At 40.0% G+C, this 18,450-nt stretch overlaps 1 protein-coding gene across 1 annotated transcript in view; it reads left to right on the forward strand.

Moving 5' to 3' along the window:
• Nucleotides 1-1,293: 1,293 nt before the first annotated feature.
• The window catches only part of si:ch211-196i2.1 (uncharacterized), a 119,969-nt gene continuing 102,812 nt past the window's right edge, over nt 1,294-18,450 (forward strand). The window contains exon 1 of the mRNA XM_076886308.1: nt 1,294-1,659. Coding sequence (XP_076742423.1) covers nt 1,536-1,659 — 124 coding nt within the window. The 5' untranslated portion in view covers nt 1,294-1,535. The remainder of the gene's footprint in view (nt 1,660-18,450) is intronic.

An 18,450-nucleotide genomic window follows, 5' to 3' on the forward strand; every position in this document is an offset into this window, starting at 1 on the left:
TGTCGGTGTCTGAAGATTTCCTTGAAATGTCTCTTGATTGAGTTTGGTATTATTTACCATTTTATTAGAGCTAACATTTTTTTGTTAGCTTGAGACCTTCGGTGGTTTCTACAAGGAAAAGGAAGGTAAGCATTCAGTAGACATTAATTAAATAGGAATTTTAACAAATCCCGGCTTCTCAAGTTTTAAACACACTAAAACTGGTGCTGTGCTACCTGATATCTGGAGATTAGGATGCCAACCACATGAGTACAGATGTAATCAGCCGTTGTTTGAACCAGACATCACAAGCATATTGGGTGATTGACAAGCTGTTACATGCATAACATGTTATATGTGTCTTTCTGTACAAGGAACCATCATTTATAAATAAACATGTATTCAGTATGATGATAAAGTCATCATGAACGTAACGAGCAAGAAAGCCAAATTCCATTCACCCAAAGTCTTCCATATAACCAGAAGTCTTTTTATAAGCACATGAGTTGCTTCATGCTGGCTATAAAAAAAGGATACAGGTGTGAGGCATTACATCTCTCTTTTATATACAGTCTTTGATGAGGTACAGAAAAAACACAAGGACCTGGAAGATTAACGTAGGTGTTATGTTGTGAAAGACTTGTTCTAAACCAAAACAAGTAGTTATGATGGTGAGAGACATGGAAGCAGTAGATGAAAAGGCAGTAAGCAAAATTTAAAGCAAAACAAGTGGACCAGAGGTCAGAGGACTTGACTTCCTGTCTACTTATCAGAAATCAAGTGTGTTTTTGACTCCTCCATCCCCGCCTCTTATTCAAACGTTTCAATTACTTGATATAAAAAACACTGCTACACTGTGCACTTGCCATGCTGGAGGATATATTTTATTAAAATTTCATAGTTTTTAAGAAACCCATATTGGTCTCAAGTAGCTTTGGAATCTGCACATTTGACGAGTGTTTAATCTCCCTAACCCATGTCCAGCCAGTCTCCTACTTTACCAAGTAGGCGTTCTTCCTACCTTTACCCTTTTACCTTTGCCTATACTGCTTCCTGTTTTTGGTTCCTGGATTGTGAGCTTGGTACTGTAGCCTGTGTTTGCACCTCACAATGTTGTATGTTTGGAGTGGAATTACAAAAGTTCTAACCATCTCTTGGGAGGTGGAGAGAGGGAAACGAGTCAATTTTTCAAAACAAACAAATTAAAAGTAAGTTGAAGACAGGCTCGAAAACAAAAATGGGCGGAGGCCCTGCAGGGATTTAATTGGTCAACAGGAGAGGGGCGGGGCTTCTCTTTGCTCTGCAGTGATGTGATACAGCTGCAGGAGGAGAGAAGCTGCTGCTGGCTGAGAAGGAGGATGAGGAGAGGTGAAGAGGATGAAGAGTTAGTTACTCTGCACTTCGCTCCTATTAAAACTGCAGAATTATAGAAAAAGTGCGATTCAGCAATGTTCCCCACTTTGACTGCTCTTTAACTGGATCAGTTCAGACTTTCAGTACTTTTCTAGTTTGCATATGTTTCATTTCTGAAGCATAAAGGCGGCCACACCGGGAAGATGTTGCTCTGTTTGTTAAAATGGACAGTTTGCGTTCTCGGGCTCCTCACGACGAGCAACGCCTCACCTGACGACGCATCGGTCGACTTCGGGGGAGAATCCGGTTCCGGGATGCTGCTAACAGGTAAGATTGGTGCAAACACCTGTGGAGCCTCTCTGCTTTTGAAATAAATATAACCTCACTGATAAGATCAGGGTTACTCTTGCAGCAGTGGAAACTTTTACAAGGAGATGCGTTGAGTCTGTGGTTCTCAGTCATTTCTGGCATGTCACAATTATTAAGACAAAATATGTTCATGCCCCACACCTCATTTTTTTAAAGATGATTAACAGCAAAACTTTGAATTTAGCCTATCAGAAACTCTTTCTTTGGCTTCACTTCATAGTTTCCACCGTCTTCCTCAGCACACCTGCACTGGCTCAGCGCTCCACGTCTGAGACCAATTGGGTTACCTAAAGAAGTTTTATAGCCACATTCTTCACATTTGCACCCCTCCACCCAGCTTTGCTTTAAAGTCCCAATCTGCCTGCAACATGGCATCGCTGACATTTAAAATGAAATTAGCACAGTTTTCAACACTTTAAGTCCCATAAAATGCATTTCTCTCCTAAGTTCTGCCATATTAAACAAAGTCATCTACTATGTGCCATAAAATATAAAATCATTGTAGTTTTCTTGGAAATCCAGGAAATGTGCTTTTTCTGTATTCTTCACCCTTTACTGCAAAAGTGTTATTTTCCTTTTTTATGCCACATTTGCTGATGCATCCCCCTTAAAGGCGCTTATAACCCAGCAGGACAACAGCAGGATGAACTATTAGTCAGCTACACAGCATGACATCATTTTTTTCAGAGCAATTTGGATCCAGATAAAAATATTTCACTTCTCATCAGCAGCTCCTCCGACACTCAACAACTGCAGTCGCTCCAGCTCTGATGTTTTTCCTCTAATCACTTTTTGGCGTGAGAGCAAACTTAAAGCGTTTGTAGACTGAGGGAATAATTTTGTTTTTGCATGCTGTGAATAGTCAGACCACAATGAACTAATCAGGCTGTGACTATATTTCTTTATTTACTTTTTGAGCACAGACCACTTATTTTTATGGCGTATTTTAAAGATTCTGACAGCTTCACAAGAAGAAAATACTAATTAAAAAGCTTTTTAGAGCACATTTGTTATTCAAATTAAAACCTGCTGATAACTATTTCACATCAGCAAATTGGAAGCCCTTAAACCAAAGTCTCTCGTATTCCTAATTTTAAAAGTTGCACCAAAAAAAAGGCCTTTTAAATATAGATTCTTGCTGCCAGAGTGCCATTGTTGCGCTCATCTTTAATTAGATTTATTATCAATTTATCTAAGACAAGACAAAATCTAAGACATAAATGCTTTTATCTCTGAATTAGACAAGGCAGAATCACAAATTTTTAGATAATATAGATGAAAAGAAGAGTTGCCGGAGACATCATTCACAAAAAAATGCCTTTAGTTTGTAATGAATACATGTGGAAACTGAAACCAGAAGTCACCACAGTTTATTAAATCCCATGGAATTAGGGCTGAACGATTATGGAAAATAATCTAATTGCGATTTTTTTTGCCCCAATATTGCGATTGCGATGCGATATGCGATTATTTTTTAAGGTCTTTGTCTTCTGTATTATTAAACAAAGACAAGCAATACATCATATAGTATGGCCAATACTATATTACATTAATTTTAAACTGTTCTTTCCTGGAAGACAGACCTCTGTTATGATGACATGAGGTGATGCATGAATTGATGACTGACATTTTTATTTAACTTCTTCAATCACAACAGTATATTTGAACATACACAATAGTTTATTTTTAGCTTACAAACATCTGAGCATAAAGTGCTGACAAGGAACCCTGGTGTAAACATTAAAATGAAAGTCAGTACAATGTGCAGATTGCAGAAATATACATAAAAAAAAATCAGTGGCTTTACCACACTCAGTTTTTCGACATCTGTGAACTACTAGACAGTCATTCAATTAAAAAAAAATATTAAATAAATAAAACTAATAAATAAAAAATACACACATCTTACTGATCTCTGCAGTCAGTAACATTACACATAAAGTGCAAACATAATAGCAATTGTATAAACACACACACAAACACGCCTTTAAAGTTTAAAGGCGTGAAATTGGACGGTCTAGTTCTGATTAGCGTCACCGCTGTCTCGGTGGAGTTTAATAAACTCGGCCGTCTGCTTCTTGCTATCTAAAATATAACCAGACACTGGCGTAAATTCTCGTCTGTCTCATACTTCTGTTTAATAAGTTTTCTGTTTGACGTTTAGTCAGCTGTGTGAAAACCAAGGAGGAACCCACCCGGGGGATTAATAAAGTTTTATTTTATCTAATCTTATAACTTTAATCTCAGCCAAACCGATTTACTCACGAACAAACAAAACACTGAAAAAAGCCCAACAATAACATTTTTAGGTTGTCTAAGTGACTTATATATTACGTTTAACCCGAGCAGCGAAACTCCGCGGTGATCTGAAAATGATGTGCCGGGAGTTGTGCCGTTCTCGGCCGCATCAGTAACCCTCGAGCTCCCGGCTAGCTGTCGAGCTGGTGGGTAGCAGACGCCTCTGAAAACGTCGAAGCACTTTTGCAAATATGGGATATCTTGATAAACCGAGCAGATATTTGATGTTTATACAACTACTTTCTCGCCTGAAAATATGTTAAAAGTTTATTTTGTGACCCTGAAAGATTAGTATGAGTAATTTTAAAACTTAGTAGCGGCCGCCATTGCTGGAAACTGGAGTTTGGCTGGGCCGCGCTATGAATTCTGGGATATGGTAGTAATTTGGACAGCCTTCGGCACGTCGCTGTGACGTAATCGGTCTACAAATGCGGCCTCAGGAGGATGCAGCCCATGAATTTGGACATGTCCAGAGTATAATCGCAGCCTTTGCAGTTAGAAAATTGCACTTGATCATGTCGCGATATTATCGCAAATGCGATATATCGTTCAGCCCTACATGGAATGTGTTTAAGGTGCCAAACAGTCTTAGTTAATCAAAGCATCACTTTCCAGAGCCAGCCCTGTTGTCTCATCAGAGCCTTCACTTGTCTGGAGCTTCTTTGTTGATGCAGTGACAGTGTTGTACGTGCTGCAGGATTACATTGAGTTTTTGAGCCCTTTAATCCACCCCAGAGCTGTGGAAATGAATCTTAGATTGGACTTCCTCCAGTCACATGATTATGTCATGACTGGAGTACCTCTCCATCACACTGTGTTTACTCTCCCATTTGAGTTTTATTAAATTTTTTTATTGCGTTCATCTGTATTAGAGCCACACAGAAACATCTGAGAACTGTTTAATGTTTTCATGGAGTATTTTCATAGAATTACTGTAGATGTAGTGTAAAAGCTTTGTCCATGGCAGGTGTCATTAAACACACTAAGGAAATACAGTATACAGTATTTCCTCTGTTATTTTTGGGTTTCTTTACTTAAAGCTTGCCAGGCTCCACATGTAACTGAGATCATTTGGGAATTTCTGAACTCTGCTGATACAATGACTCAAGACTTGACAATGAGACAGGGCGTACCACAAGAATAGAACAGAAATTTTGAGCCAAACCAATTTGCAGTTAACAAAAACAAAGTGGTGTCATTAAGTGGTTTTATTCAGCTTTGCTAAATTTGCCATTAGATCTCTGCAAAAACATCAAAAAGACATGCATGATACCCCAAACTGACCATCTGCACCTTCACTTATTGGTTTATTAGTTATGAACCTTTGTTATGCAAGAATTGGTTACATGCCATGAATTTTATTCCAAAGAAATTCTGTCTGACACTGACACTAACTGTGTAAAAGGGACGCTTTTTTATTTTACTCAGGGATCCTACCTGAGTAAAATAACCAACTAAACTTTTCAAAAGCACTGATTTAAAAATAGTTACAATGTTTGAAGAAACATTAACCAGCTTATTCCCAGTGTTCCGTTTCAATCCTGGCTTCTTGCTCAAAGACGTTGGCTTGCTTTATTAGTTGCAGTTTGAAGGAAAGAAAAGAAGAAAGAGGTCGGCAGTCATTTATCTTTATATCTGTACCCCTTATGACTGCCATAAATCACCTGTACTATGAGTGGAGCATTCCTTTTTCACATTTTAGACATTTGTTTTATCTGTTCTCATTGTCACTGGCGCTGTGTTTGGGCTTTGAAGGCACGGCATTGTCTTTAAGTGCTGAGTCTGCACCTGTCAGACTGGTGGAGAAGGAAAAAAGCTGTAATCAGTGCTTATGAAGCCGCTTTACTTTTGAACCAAAGCTGCTTTTCATGGTTTGGGTTGGGCCCATTTGTTCCAAATTTGGCGTGGAACGATTTGTCTCCTTGATGCACTTCCCTGCATCCTACTCGCAGCTCTATGACTGCTTGAATGTAAGCATTTCTGTCATTCCCAATCCATTCAGTTATGACTTTCAGTCATCCATATCCAGCTGTGATACTCCAACATGTCTTGAATAGCTAGTGTAACCTCTGACCCTGTGAGATGGGTATCACTGGAACATAGTATGCAGAACAGCTGCTGGGAAAAGTTTTGAGATGCCCATGTGTCTGAGTGTCTCCATACATCTCACCATCACTCATCCACTTTCCTCAGAAGTTGAATTTGCTGACTAACCATCTTGACCTTCTGTGACAGTGGAGCAAAGTTGTAAGCTTTTTTTTTTTTTTTAAGTTTTCAATCATATATACTGTAGATAACCTAAATCTGAACCAGATTTAACAACTTCAAAAACTTTTTGCTCTGAGAGCACTCTAAGGATATAGCGTAAGGATAGCTTTCCATGCTGCGCTTTGAAATACAGCGGAAGATATTGGCAGAATGACCTCACCATGAAATTGCAATGAACTGACTGCAGATGTGATGATTTCTCTGGTAGCTGATGGGCAGAAAATATGTCACTAGAAATTTGTTGAATGTTTCTTCTACTTTCGGTTCAATGAATGCACACCGCGTTTCTATATAGAATTACTGAAAATGGAATTTTTTTTTTTTTTTAGATTTCATATAGTCCATGCTTACACCTGCTCAGTTGCTATTTTGAGTACATGAATGTCTTTATACCATGGAGAATATAAAAGATGGATGTAGCCATGTTGATGCCAAACAATGGATGGAAAAGTCTTGTAATCAAGCTTCAGGTTGAGCTTTTTCACCATTTTTGTGTGCTGACACAGATTGTGAAGAGGGAGATTTCACTGTGAGACCAATAACACTGCATGTTTATTGACTGGTGACAGTAGTTTACAAAATGATCTTCAGGTTTTATTCAGTCAAAGTGAAATTGGTGATTAATGCCATACACTCATCAAGAAAATGTTAACTGAGTTCATAGAGCGAGGGAACCAACAACTATTTTCCAACAAACTTCGTTAGAACTCAAGATTGACTGCACACGTTTTTAAGGGCTTTGATTTTGGAAGTGAATTTCCTTTTCATTTTGCGCCTTTAAGATTTCTTGTTAACATTTTTAGGCCTTGAACCAAGCCAACCAGCTATGATATGAATCATAAACATGAAGAGGTTTAATTTCTGTTAAAAAAAAAAAATGAAAACAAACAAAAAAATGTGCTCACTAACTGACCTGACATTCATGTTTTTACATTTTTTTCCCTCTACTATAGAATTATTGTCACTGAGAGTGATTTTCAGTACGTTCTGCAACACTTATGTCACTTTGCAGAGCCCTAAAGTCAAACCAGATCAAAAGCACAGCACCAGCTATGTCACAGAGATACTCATGCGCTTCCCAGCAGGTTGAGCTCATGATGTCACCGCCAGTATTATGCCGGATCCATAACCAGGCATCTGCATCCAATGAAACATAATCGTGGGCCTTAGTGGCTGGCAAGCCCTGATCTGGAGCCCATTAGGCAGCTTTTAACCAGACGGAGGCCCACGCACACTGTAGCATGTGTGCTGCTATTCCCTGTTGTATGCATAGACTGGGTCATCGGTCTGGTTCTGGGTGTGGAGCAGACCACAGCTTGTGGTTAGATTTGTTTAAAAAAAATGCGGGTGGAGATGGCTAGGTGCAAACCATATGTTGGACCAGAACAACTTTCCATCTGCCATCTCTTCTCAAGCCGACTGGAACCAGATGGAAGATAGAGTGGGTTGATAGTGTACAGACAAAGTTCCTCAGATGTTTGATATTACACACAAGTGAAAAAAATAACTTTTCATTCTTATTTTTTGACAATTTACAACATTACTGCAGCAAAGGCTTTGTGGTATCATTTCCCAGTTTGTACCCCACTGTCGGGCCACATCGGTGAGACCAACAATTACAGTCCGTAAGACACAAAGACACAGGACAGTTTAACAATGCAGTTGTTTCTGTTTGTGGTTCCACTTGTTTAACACGCATATTTGTGTCCACTCACTACGTAGGAATTAGTTGCAAATGTTGAACACCTGCCTTGCGGTGACTATAAGAGCACGTTGCACCTGGTATTACAAGTGGTACTGTTTTATTTGTGGTGTGCCAGTTTACATTCCTTAAGTTGATTAACTATGTTTAGTGGTTTGATTTAAAACTGTTTTCCATTAAAGTACCACAGAGGAGCAGTATAGGCACATATTGAAATTCATTTCATTTTTACCAATGTACTGGCCGTGCTCCAAATAGTGCTGTAGTACACCGGTTAAACTGTGACACTTCTATGAAGAATGAAAAATGATTTTTTCATGAAAACACAGCCTGTATATAAAAGATGGATACTGCCACAAAGACTTCTAAAATAAGGTTATGAAGCCTTAAGTAAACGCTTGGCCATCGGAATACTGGTGTTTTGAAACCACACCTGATGAATGACGAGTGAAACTGACAAACTGAGGGACTTTTTGTAAACTATATAAAAGGAATTAAATGAAAAATGAGCATTATATTGCATTTAGTTTGACTGAGGTTCCAGACTAAGAGAGAAACAGGAGCTTTTTCTCACACTTCTATATTATTTGATGTCTTTTTGCAACACCCTGCTGTCCATGAAAAAAATGCAAATAAGGTGATTCAACAATGTCCATCATTAATATACAGTTTGTTTACAAGTGAAACAGGATATGAATAGATAGTTGGAGATAAAATATTTAAACTAAAGGTAGCCACCTTTATGCTTTCTCTATTCTTTAAAGGAGTTTTGCTGAGATGATCCTGTAGGAATCTTCAACTCCTGTTAGTTTTATTGAGCATCTTATTTTTTGTACTGCATCTTTACTGCCTTCACTGCTCTTATAGCATTATAAAACCCCACTATGCACTATGTTCTTAGCATCCAACAAAAGACAGACACAGTTGCAACCAGCATGTGAATATAGCAGTGAAGACCAGGACTGCAACTGTTCACCAGTAACTTTGTTAAGTTGGTTAATTGTGCAAGTCAGTGTAGTTCTCACTTTGTTTCTGCTGCCCCCTAGTGGTCAAAACGATTACTAATTTATATTTGTGTCTCATAGCACATCTTGACTTTATTTGGCAACGATTTGCCCCATGGGACACATTTAAACTATCATATAATTGCAATTCATCATTAAAAAAAGTCTAGGTGCAGCCAGGAGGCCGGTTTTAACTGCTGCAGGTGGGACATGTGTAACTGCCTTAATATGCTTGTGTTCTGCAAAATAGATGCCAGGTGATGCAATGTTGTCTCATACCAGTAAGACATACTTAATCTCTGTTCTTGCTGCACACGCTATTTTTTTTTTTTTTTGTGTCATAGTCTTTGTTTTTGGTTTTTTAGCCACATGTTAAAAAAATCCACATTCAGATAAGAGGATACAGTGTTAAGTTGTCAGCTAAAACTAGATTAGTCAGCAAGGTGCAGGGTACACAAGCCCGCTAATTAGTTACCAACACTTTAAAAATCTAGAATTTGACTCGCTAAAACTGGAGCACAGACAGTCCTTTAGTTCAATTAACTACATATTTACTTGAGTGAATTATCTATGGTAGCTCATCGCCTAAAATCATCACACTCCCCATCAGATTGTCTTCCCCCAAGTCTGCTAAAAAATATTTTTGATACTATTGGCCCTTTTATCCAGCGATTAATGAACTCTTCTGTTGATGCAGGCTGTGCCCCATCATGTTTTAAACAGGTTACAGTTCAGCCTCTTCTTAAAAAACACAGTCTGGATGCAACTGTTCTGGCTAATTACTGGACAATTTTGAAGCTCCCAGTTCTTTTAAAAGCTTTAGAGAAATTAGTCTACTCACAGTTGCAAGTTCATCTTGATCATAATGGGATCGCTGAAGTTTTAATCTGGTTATAAATCACTACATAGCACCAAGATGGCCATTAAAAGGCTTTTAATGATTTGCTTTTAACTCTGGATTTATGTACGTGCATGAAAGCTGGTGCAACAACGGGACAATTATAAACAGTCACTGCCCCCCGAACCTCGAGTACATGTCGGTAAGATGCCAGCCTTTCTTTCTACCGAGAGAGCTAACAGTAGTGATCATCACGGCTGTGTACATTCCACCCGATGCCAACGTAAACACGGCGCTCTCTATCCTGCTGAACACCATTAACGAACAGCAGCGGGCCCACCCGGACGGTGTTCACATTATCGCAGGTGATTTTAATAAGGCCAACATAAAGACTGTGCTCCCAAAGTTCTATCAGCATGTCAAATGTCCCACCAGAGGAGAAAACACTCTAGATCATGTTTACTCCAACATCAAGCATGCATATGGAGCCATACCCCTCCCCCACCTCGGTCAGTCCGACCATCTCTCCCTCCTGCTCTCCCCAGCCTACACCCCCCTCAGGCGCAGTGCCAGGCCCACCACAAAGACTGTTACAACCTGGCCGGAAAATGCTCTCTCCAAACTACAGGACTGCTTCACAGAGACCGACTGGGACATATTTGAACACCAGGACCTAGAAACATTCACAGGATCAGTACTGGACTACATCAAGTTCTGTACTGCAAATGTGACAGTGGACAAAAGCATTCGGGTTTTCCCAAATCAAAAACCCTGGATGACCAGCGAGGTCCGCTCACTCCTCAAAGCCCATGATACCGCCTTCAGGTCAGGTGACAGAGCTCTGTACAGGGCTGCTCGAGCTGACCTGAAAAGGGGGATTAAAAAAGCCAAGTCAGACCACAAAAGGAACATCGAGTCCCACCTGTCCAGCAACAACACACGAGAGGTGTGGCAGGGAATGCAAGACATCATCAACCACAGAGGCAGCACTGCGAAAACAGAAAACCCGAGTGGGCAGCTGGCAGAGGAAATAAACAGCTTCTTCGCCCGCTTTGAAACACCACAACAGCAACACTCATCTGCTTCAGCACTGCTCCCATCCTCATCCTCACCTGGTTCCTGCACCGCTCCACTCACTGTAACAGAGCACGATGTCAGACGTGTGCTCCTAGCAGTGAACCCCAGGAGGGCGGCCAGTCCAGAGTGTACCTGGCAAGGTACTAAGAGCATGCGCACACTAGCTCACCCTCATCTTCACCAGACTCTTCAACCTCTCACTGGATCAGGCAGCCATCCCATCCTGTCTAAAATCAGCCACAATCATCCCAGTGCCGAAGAAGTCTCCCATCTCCAGCCTGAATGATTACCGCCCTGTGGCCCTCACACCGGTAATCATGAAATGCTTTGAGAGACTAGTCCTTCAGCACATCAAGGATTACCTCCCCCCAGAATTCGACCCCCACCAGTTTGCATACCGTGCAAACAGATCCACAGAAGACGCCATCGCCACAGCTCTCCATGCTGTGCTGAGTCACCTAGAGCAGCAGCAAAGCTACTCTTTGTGGACTACAGCTCAGCCTTTAATACAATCATTCCGGTCATCCTCCTCACCAAACTGGTCACTCTTGGCCTCCCTCCTCTCACATGTGCCTGGATAAAGGATTTCCTCACAAACCGGCCCCAGACTGTAAGACTTGGCCCTCATCTCTCCTCCACTCGCACACTGAGCACCGGCTCCCCACAGGGCTGTGTGCTGAGCCCCCTCTTGTATTCTCTCTACACCCACGACTGCAGTTCGACCCACAACAACACTCTCATCATCAAGTTTGCTGATGACACCACGGTAGTCGGACTCATCTCGAAGGGAGACGAGGCAGAGAGTACAGAGAGGAAGTCCTGAAGCTGGCAGCATGGTGTTCAGAAAACAACCTGGCACTGAACACTAAGAAAACCAAAGAGCTCATTGTTGACTTCAGGAGACACAGCACCGACTTGGCCCCCCTCTACATCAACGGGGAGTGTGTGGAGAGGGTCCACACTTTCCGGTTCCTTGGTGTCGTCATCTCTGCTGACATCTCCTGGACAGGAAACATCTCAGCGGTCATCAAGAAGGCCCAACAGCGGCTGCACTTCCTGAGAGTCCTCAGGAAGTACAAGCTGAACTCCAACCTGCTGCTGACCTTCTACCGCTCGTCCATTGAGAGTCTGCTAACGTACTGCATCACGGTATGGTACGGCAGCTGCACCAAAGCAGATAGAGTGAGGCTTCAGAGTGTGGTCAAGACAGCACAAAAGATCATCGGCTGCCCTCTCCCCTCCCTGATGTATATGTATTCCTCCCGCTGCCTCAGCAGAGCAGCAAACATTATCAAGGACAGCTCCCACCCTGGCTTCAACATGTTCGGCCTGCTTCCCTCAGGGAAGCGCTACAGGTGCATCAACACAAAAACCCACAGACTCAAAAACAGTTTCTTCCACAAAGCGATAACCACCGTGAACTCGCACATGCACAGGTAAAACAGCCGCTCACTTCCCACTGTGCAATACCAATTCTATGTGCAATAACTCAACTGTATATACATAACACTATTTATTACATATTACTTATGGATTTTATATATGTATGTATATGTATGTGTATGTGTGTATATGTGTGTGTGTGTATGTATGTATGTATGTGTATATATATATATATATATATATATATATATATATATATATATATATATATATATATATATATATATATATATATATATATATATATATATACACATATATATACACATATATATACACATATATATATATATATATACATACATACAGTGGGGCAAAAAAGTATTTAGTCAGCCACCGATTGTGCAAGTTCCCCCACTTAAAATGATGACAGAGGTCAGTAATTTGCACCAGAGGTACACTTCAACTGTGAGAGACAGAATGTGAAAAAAAAATCCATGAATTCACATGGTAGGATTTGTAAAGAATTTATTCGTCAATCAGGGTGGAAAATAAGTATTTGGTCACCTCAAACAAGGAAAATCTCTGGCTCTCACAGACCTGTAATGTCTTCTGTGTATATATGTGTGTGTGTATATATATATATGTGTGTTTTTCCCTATGTTAATACTGTCCATATGTACATAGCGCTGCAGAACTGTACCCCCCCCCCCCCCCCCCCCCCCCCCCCAGCATGTTTACACTGAGTAGGAGATGCTCTGTATCTCATTGTACAACTGTATAGTGACAATAAAGGCATTCTATTCTATTCTATTCTATTCTCACAGCCCTGCTGTCCTCTTGTTGGGCTTGACTTTGACATGGTTGACCATGATATCCTCCTATCACAACTAGAATCAAGTGTTTGGCTAAAAGAATCTGTTCTTCAGTGGTTTCAGTTCTACTTATCTGGACCTTTTATGTGAACATGGGCCCCTAAAGCTTGAAAATAGCCCCTCTTAGTTATGGTGTGCCTCAAGGCTCAATTTTGGGTCCAGACTTGTTTGCACTGAATATGTTGCCACTGGGGTCTATATTTTCACCGTATAACCTTTCATTTCACCGTTTTGCAGATGACTTGAAGATTTATTTGCTTTTAAAAGTAGGGACAGACATTTCAGCTGTTATTGCGTTGCCTTAAAGACGTTACACAGTGGGTTTCCAAAAATTTTCAAAACTAAATGGAAAAAAACCCCCATTTTTTTGCATTACTTTTTATAAAAGTAATGCACTATATTACTTAATTACTCGCCAGAGAAAGTAATCCGTTAGAGAAGTTCAAGCTCAGGCTGCTGGGCTTGGGTGGTATTGCACTGAGCTTTATCATCACTTTGGATTCTTGGCTAGCTTTGTGTTTTATTAATGTTTTATTATTCAGTTTAGTGTAGAAACACATGACATTACTGACTAATGAAAATGTAATTTTGTTATTGCTTAATTTTGGGCCTTTTAACACGTGTTTATAGGGATTCACTCACTTTTGGAGATGACCTCAGGTGGCAATTTCTAAAACTGCAGTTGTTACTGTTTGGATTCACGTTTTTGTCCAAGAAGTTGTTGCTAGACTGGGATTTAATAAACTCACCTACTAAATGGCAGATTTTTGTTCTTTATTTAGTGCTTTCTCATTTTTTTCAGCTGGTAATAAGTTGATTTAAACTTCCTTGATGAAGTGAAGACCTTTGGGTTGAGTAATAAGCATGATGGGCTGAATTGAAAAGCCCTCAACATGTTCAGAAATGTCCTCCATTATGACGAACATGTGCAGATGCTTATCTTTATTGGTTTGGTTGAGCTTGACTGAAAAAGGACCTGAGGTGACAACTATGTTATGATTAAAAGAGCTTGAGCAGGCCCTACGTTGAACAGCTGGAGGAAAGGCGTAAGACCAGCTTTGCTTTTCTTTTTTTGCTTTACTTTTCTGTGAGTGAACCATAACCTTCTTTCAAACTCCTATCAACTGCTGTCTGTCAGGGCCTGCTCAGCCTGCTGAGATTTTTTTTTTAACTTTAATGCTCACATTTTGGTCCAGACTGCTGAAGGTTTATCAGCCTCTGTGGATTTGTTTCTTGGGGCCACAGACCCCAGTCTGGATTTGTTTCCTCATGGATTGCCTGCATGGCACTGTGCCACGCCAATCAAATAAGTTTGCCCAAAGACCTTCAGCTTTGTGCAGAAGTGTGTGTTCATGTGTGTTTGTGCTTGTGCAGATTTGCTGTTTGTCCACAGGACACATTCAAGTTTATCCTTACGTAAGCAAGAAGCGGGTAATCAGTGCTACAGCCTGGGCTCTACATCATTGTGAAAGTGTTAAGCAAAACTGATGCTCTGTGCAACAAAATACTTGATGACGATTTGATTTTTTTTAAGCAGAGTTACCCAACTGCCATACCAGATTAAAATTAGGTTTAAGAGCAAGTACGTCAGGGATTCAGTTACAGAGAAAATTGACTTCATAAAGTTTCTTTTTGTTATTGCAGGATCATCTGTCATGATCACACAACATGTGCATGCTACACTAACAGCCAAGAAGTATTTTGCACTTTGAACTGCATGAACGAATTAAATAAATAATCAACATGCCTATGCTTTCATGTTTGTTTTAATTATTATTATTAGTAAATATTCAATAGCTGGTAACTATTATCCTTCTAATGAAACCAAAATCAGATGCTGTTTCTTTTATCTTTGCAGTTGGCTCTTAAAATAATTGCACTCTCTTTAGCCTTTCTGTCTGCAACTCGTATCCACAACGCAAATCTGCAGATTTAAACTTTACAAACAGCCCAGCTTAGTTTTTTTTTTTTTGTTTTTTTTTTTTCCTTTTTTGCCTGTTTGGCTCTTTTGCCATCAAAATGATTGTCTAAAGGCGAAGAAAGATGCCCAATGGATTTACTTTACCAAATGGACCATCCCAGCCTTGCCGTAATGGTCTATTTGATTCACCTTTTATTGTTTATTTTATTTTATTTTCACTTGCTAAATACGGGACAGACTTGACTGGGGAAAAGAAAGGGGAGAAAGAAAGAGGGGAAGAAAAACAGCGGGGAAGAGGGACGAGGATAAAGGGCAAAAAACAAAAAACAACAAAATAAGCAGACAAAAGCTTAGTTTTTGCTTCCAGCAGCAGCAGCATGGTAGTCTTAAAATTAACCGACATTTATGAGAAAAGGTTTATGCTCGCAAGCAACAATCAGTGCCGATTTTAACTGGAACTGAAATAATGGAATATAAATAAGGGAAGGGGTTCCTCAAAACAGGCTGTAAACACCAATATAAGGTTTTGGTGAATGAAAAATTTTATATATTCCTAAACGTATTAAAAATATATCAGCTACTACTTTCAATTCTGTTTGTGTTAATGGAGTTTTAACACCGTGGTCAAAACTTCACAGCATACAGTGCTTAACAAATTTATTAGACAGAAAATTTGAAGAAAAATACAAATATTTTAGAAATATGTTAAAAATTAAAATGTTATTCATTAAGAAAAATTATGTTATCTGAATTCAAATTTTATACCCAAATTTAAGCCGGCAGACTGGACTCTGAGAAGTCAGAAATTAGTAAACAATTAACCACTAGAACTGAATTTCTGCTGTTCAGGATTGCAGGTGAATTAATGTTACTTGGCATCTTTTTTTGGCGTGGACCCTGAAAGCAGAGTGAAGAGGGAGTTTGTGTGTTTGAATTGTTTCTTCACAAAAAGGTGAATAAGCAAATCTAAAGTGTGTGAAGGTGTGATACTAGGCACACACACACAGGAGCTCTGCAGAGGAGGACAGAGTTAATGGTGGCTCAAATGGAGTCAGTGGTTTGTGGACTGGATCGTAGAGATTGGAAACGATCTTACTTAAGTGAGAGGTGAGTTTAGACCTGGGAGATGTCTGAGTTTGCAGGCAAGTTTCCAGAGGTGGGTGAGGAGAATTGATGGAGAGTGAGCTTGAAGGCAGAGCTGGTGAGCCCTTTTTCTTTACACGTTTCCGAGTTTCCAAGCTGATTCTGGATGGAATGTGTCACAAGTTCAGAGATTAAGGAGATTAAGGTCCCAGAGAGACAGATGATTCACTAATGCATGAGCCTGGTAACTGAAAGGAGCAGAATATCCCAGCACAAAACAGACTTGAACTCTTCCCACAGGTGGATCAAACACCTAATGCTAACCTCACCTCTCCACCTGCAAAATAATGGAGAGGTAAACACAAGCACAGACCCTCACTCTTCTTTAACATTAAAAATATCGTTTTGATTAAAGAGCTAATGCGTACTGATGGATTGCCCAATGATGATTTTGAAAAATGATTTTGGTAATTACCAATACCATTAATTTAAGGCAGCTGTGGCATTTACCTCACACTGGGTGGTGGTCTAATAAATTTTTTTAAAAGCTGTATGTGAGTATAAAATCCTCTGAATACAGTGCAGTTATTGTACAGTTTTATAGCTTTTTTTCACAGGTTGTCAATAGTCTGATGTTGATGCAAATGTTCAAAAACAACAAATAAATATTTTTTTGAATCTGTGGTTCCCTTAGGTTTAACCATCCAGGGTGACTGCCGTTCTCTTGCCATGTTTCACCAGGTCTGGTCCCATGGATAGCAGTCAGCAGTTTGTTGGGTGAATGAACCCAAGCACAACATGGAAACCATTTTTTCTGCCTTGGTGTGCCGAATCATTTTATTGCGCTGCAGCTCAAAATCATAAATTATGTCGATCTTTGAGCAAAAACTAATGAATGCTCATGCTTACGAGATGCCTACATGGTTAATAATCATGGTTTGCACAGTCATCTACCATCCATCATCATTAGGGCATCCTTGTCTATTACTTTTCCTTCTCCAGTTGAGTGAGGATAACCTGGCTGTCGTGACCCAGCTGTGTTCTCGACTCTGCTGATTAGGTGAGAGTGATGTAATCGACTGAGGTCTCTGCTGCCGACAGACATGAAGAGAAAACCACTGGTGTCTGTCCTGCTGGCGCCCTTCCACACAGACACATGTCTTCCAGGATGTTGTTGTCACTACCATGTTGCAGACCTCATACTTGTTAAAGGAGTCAGACTGAGCAGATGCTGGTTTTTTTTTTTTTTTTTTTTTTGGTTTGTTTTTTTTGGACTAATTGTTCTACATTCGTGAGGATTTCTACGTGACATCTATTCTTTATTAAGTCAGCCATGTGTTGTGGTTTATTGCCTGAGATGGATTTGTTCAGTCTACTCGGTACTGTGGTGCATGCTCTCAGCCTGTTTACTGCTGCAGACGTGAAGAGTAACCAGCTCAACTACATGTGACTCTCAGGGTCAGGATGCATACAGCACAGAACCAACAGGCACCCCACCTACCATCTCCTGCATAACAATGATGACATCGACATGAAAGAGCAGTGTTTATGATCACAATGAGGGTTTGATTTGCATCTTGTAACTATGCTGATGAAATGAAGTCTTGTAAAATAAATAAATGTCATTAAATAACACAGCTGACTGACCAGTTGCTTCAGTACCAGTACTATTTGTTAGACAATATTTTCTGCATATTAAGGTGCAAATTTTGTCAGTTATTCACACTGAAGCTTGCTGAATACAGCATGGGTCTGTGTGGCTGGATACTAAAGTACATTAGTGCTATGGCTACATCAGCATGCCCACGACAAACACAGATGTTTAGCAGCTATAATGTTTAGTATCTTCACCATTTTAAATTTGCATGATAGCAGTCCAATGATTTTTAATCAGCACTGAGAAGTATAAGGGTTTCTATCAGTATATATCAAGCCAGTTGTCTACCAGGTCTAAGTTGATCACCCACCAGAACAAAGCATACCTGTCAACAATCTGGCTTATTCTGGGTTTCTGCCACATTTGCAGACCCTAACCCAATGGCCTTTAGTTTTGTTATTTCACCTGGGAAACTGCTGAAATTTGCGTAAGCCTGTAATTTTCTTTTGAATAATTGGAATATATGAATTAGTAAATTTTGTGTGTTCATCTAATGTTACCCAAGATTCCAGAATGTCTGTGAAACACAGTTTGGACACACAGTCGACATACTAAATATAGTTTCTACTTATCCATCGATTAAAAGAGTATGTGGTGCTGATCTCTGTGCAGGCACACCAGTTAGTTGCTGAATGACTTTGCT

This window comes from Maylandia zebra, linkage group LG7 (assembly GCF_041146795.1).
Source record: "Maylandia zebra isolate NMK-2024a linkage group LG7, Mzebra_GT3a, whole genome shotgun sequence".
Taxonomy (NCBI): Eukaryota; Metazoa; Chordata; class Actinopteri; order Cichliformes; family Cichlidae; genus Maylandia; species Maylandia zebra.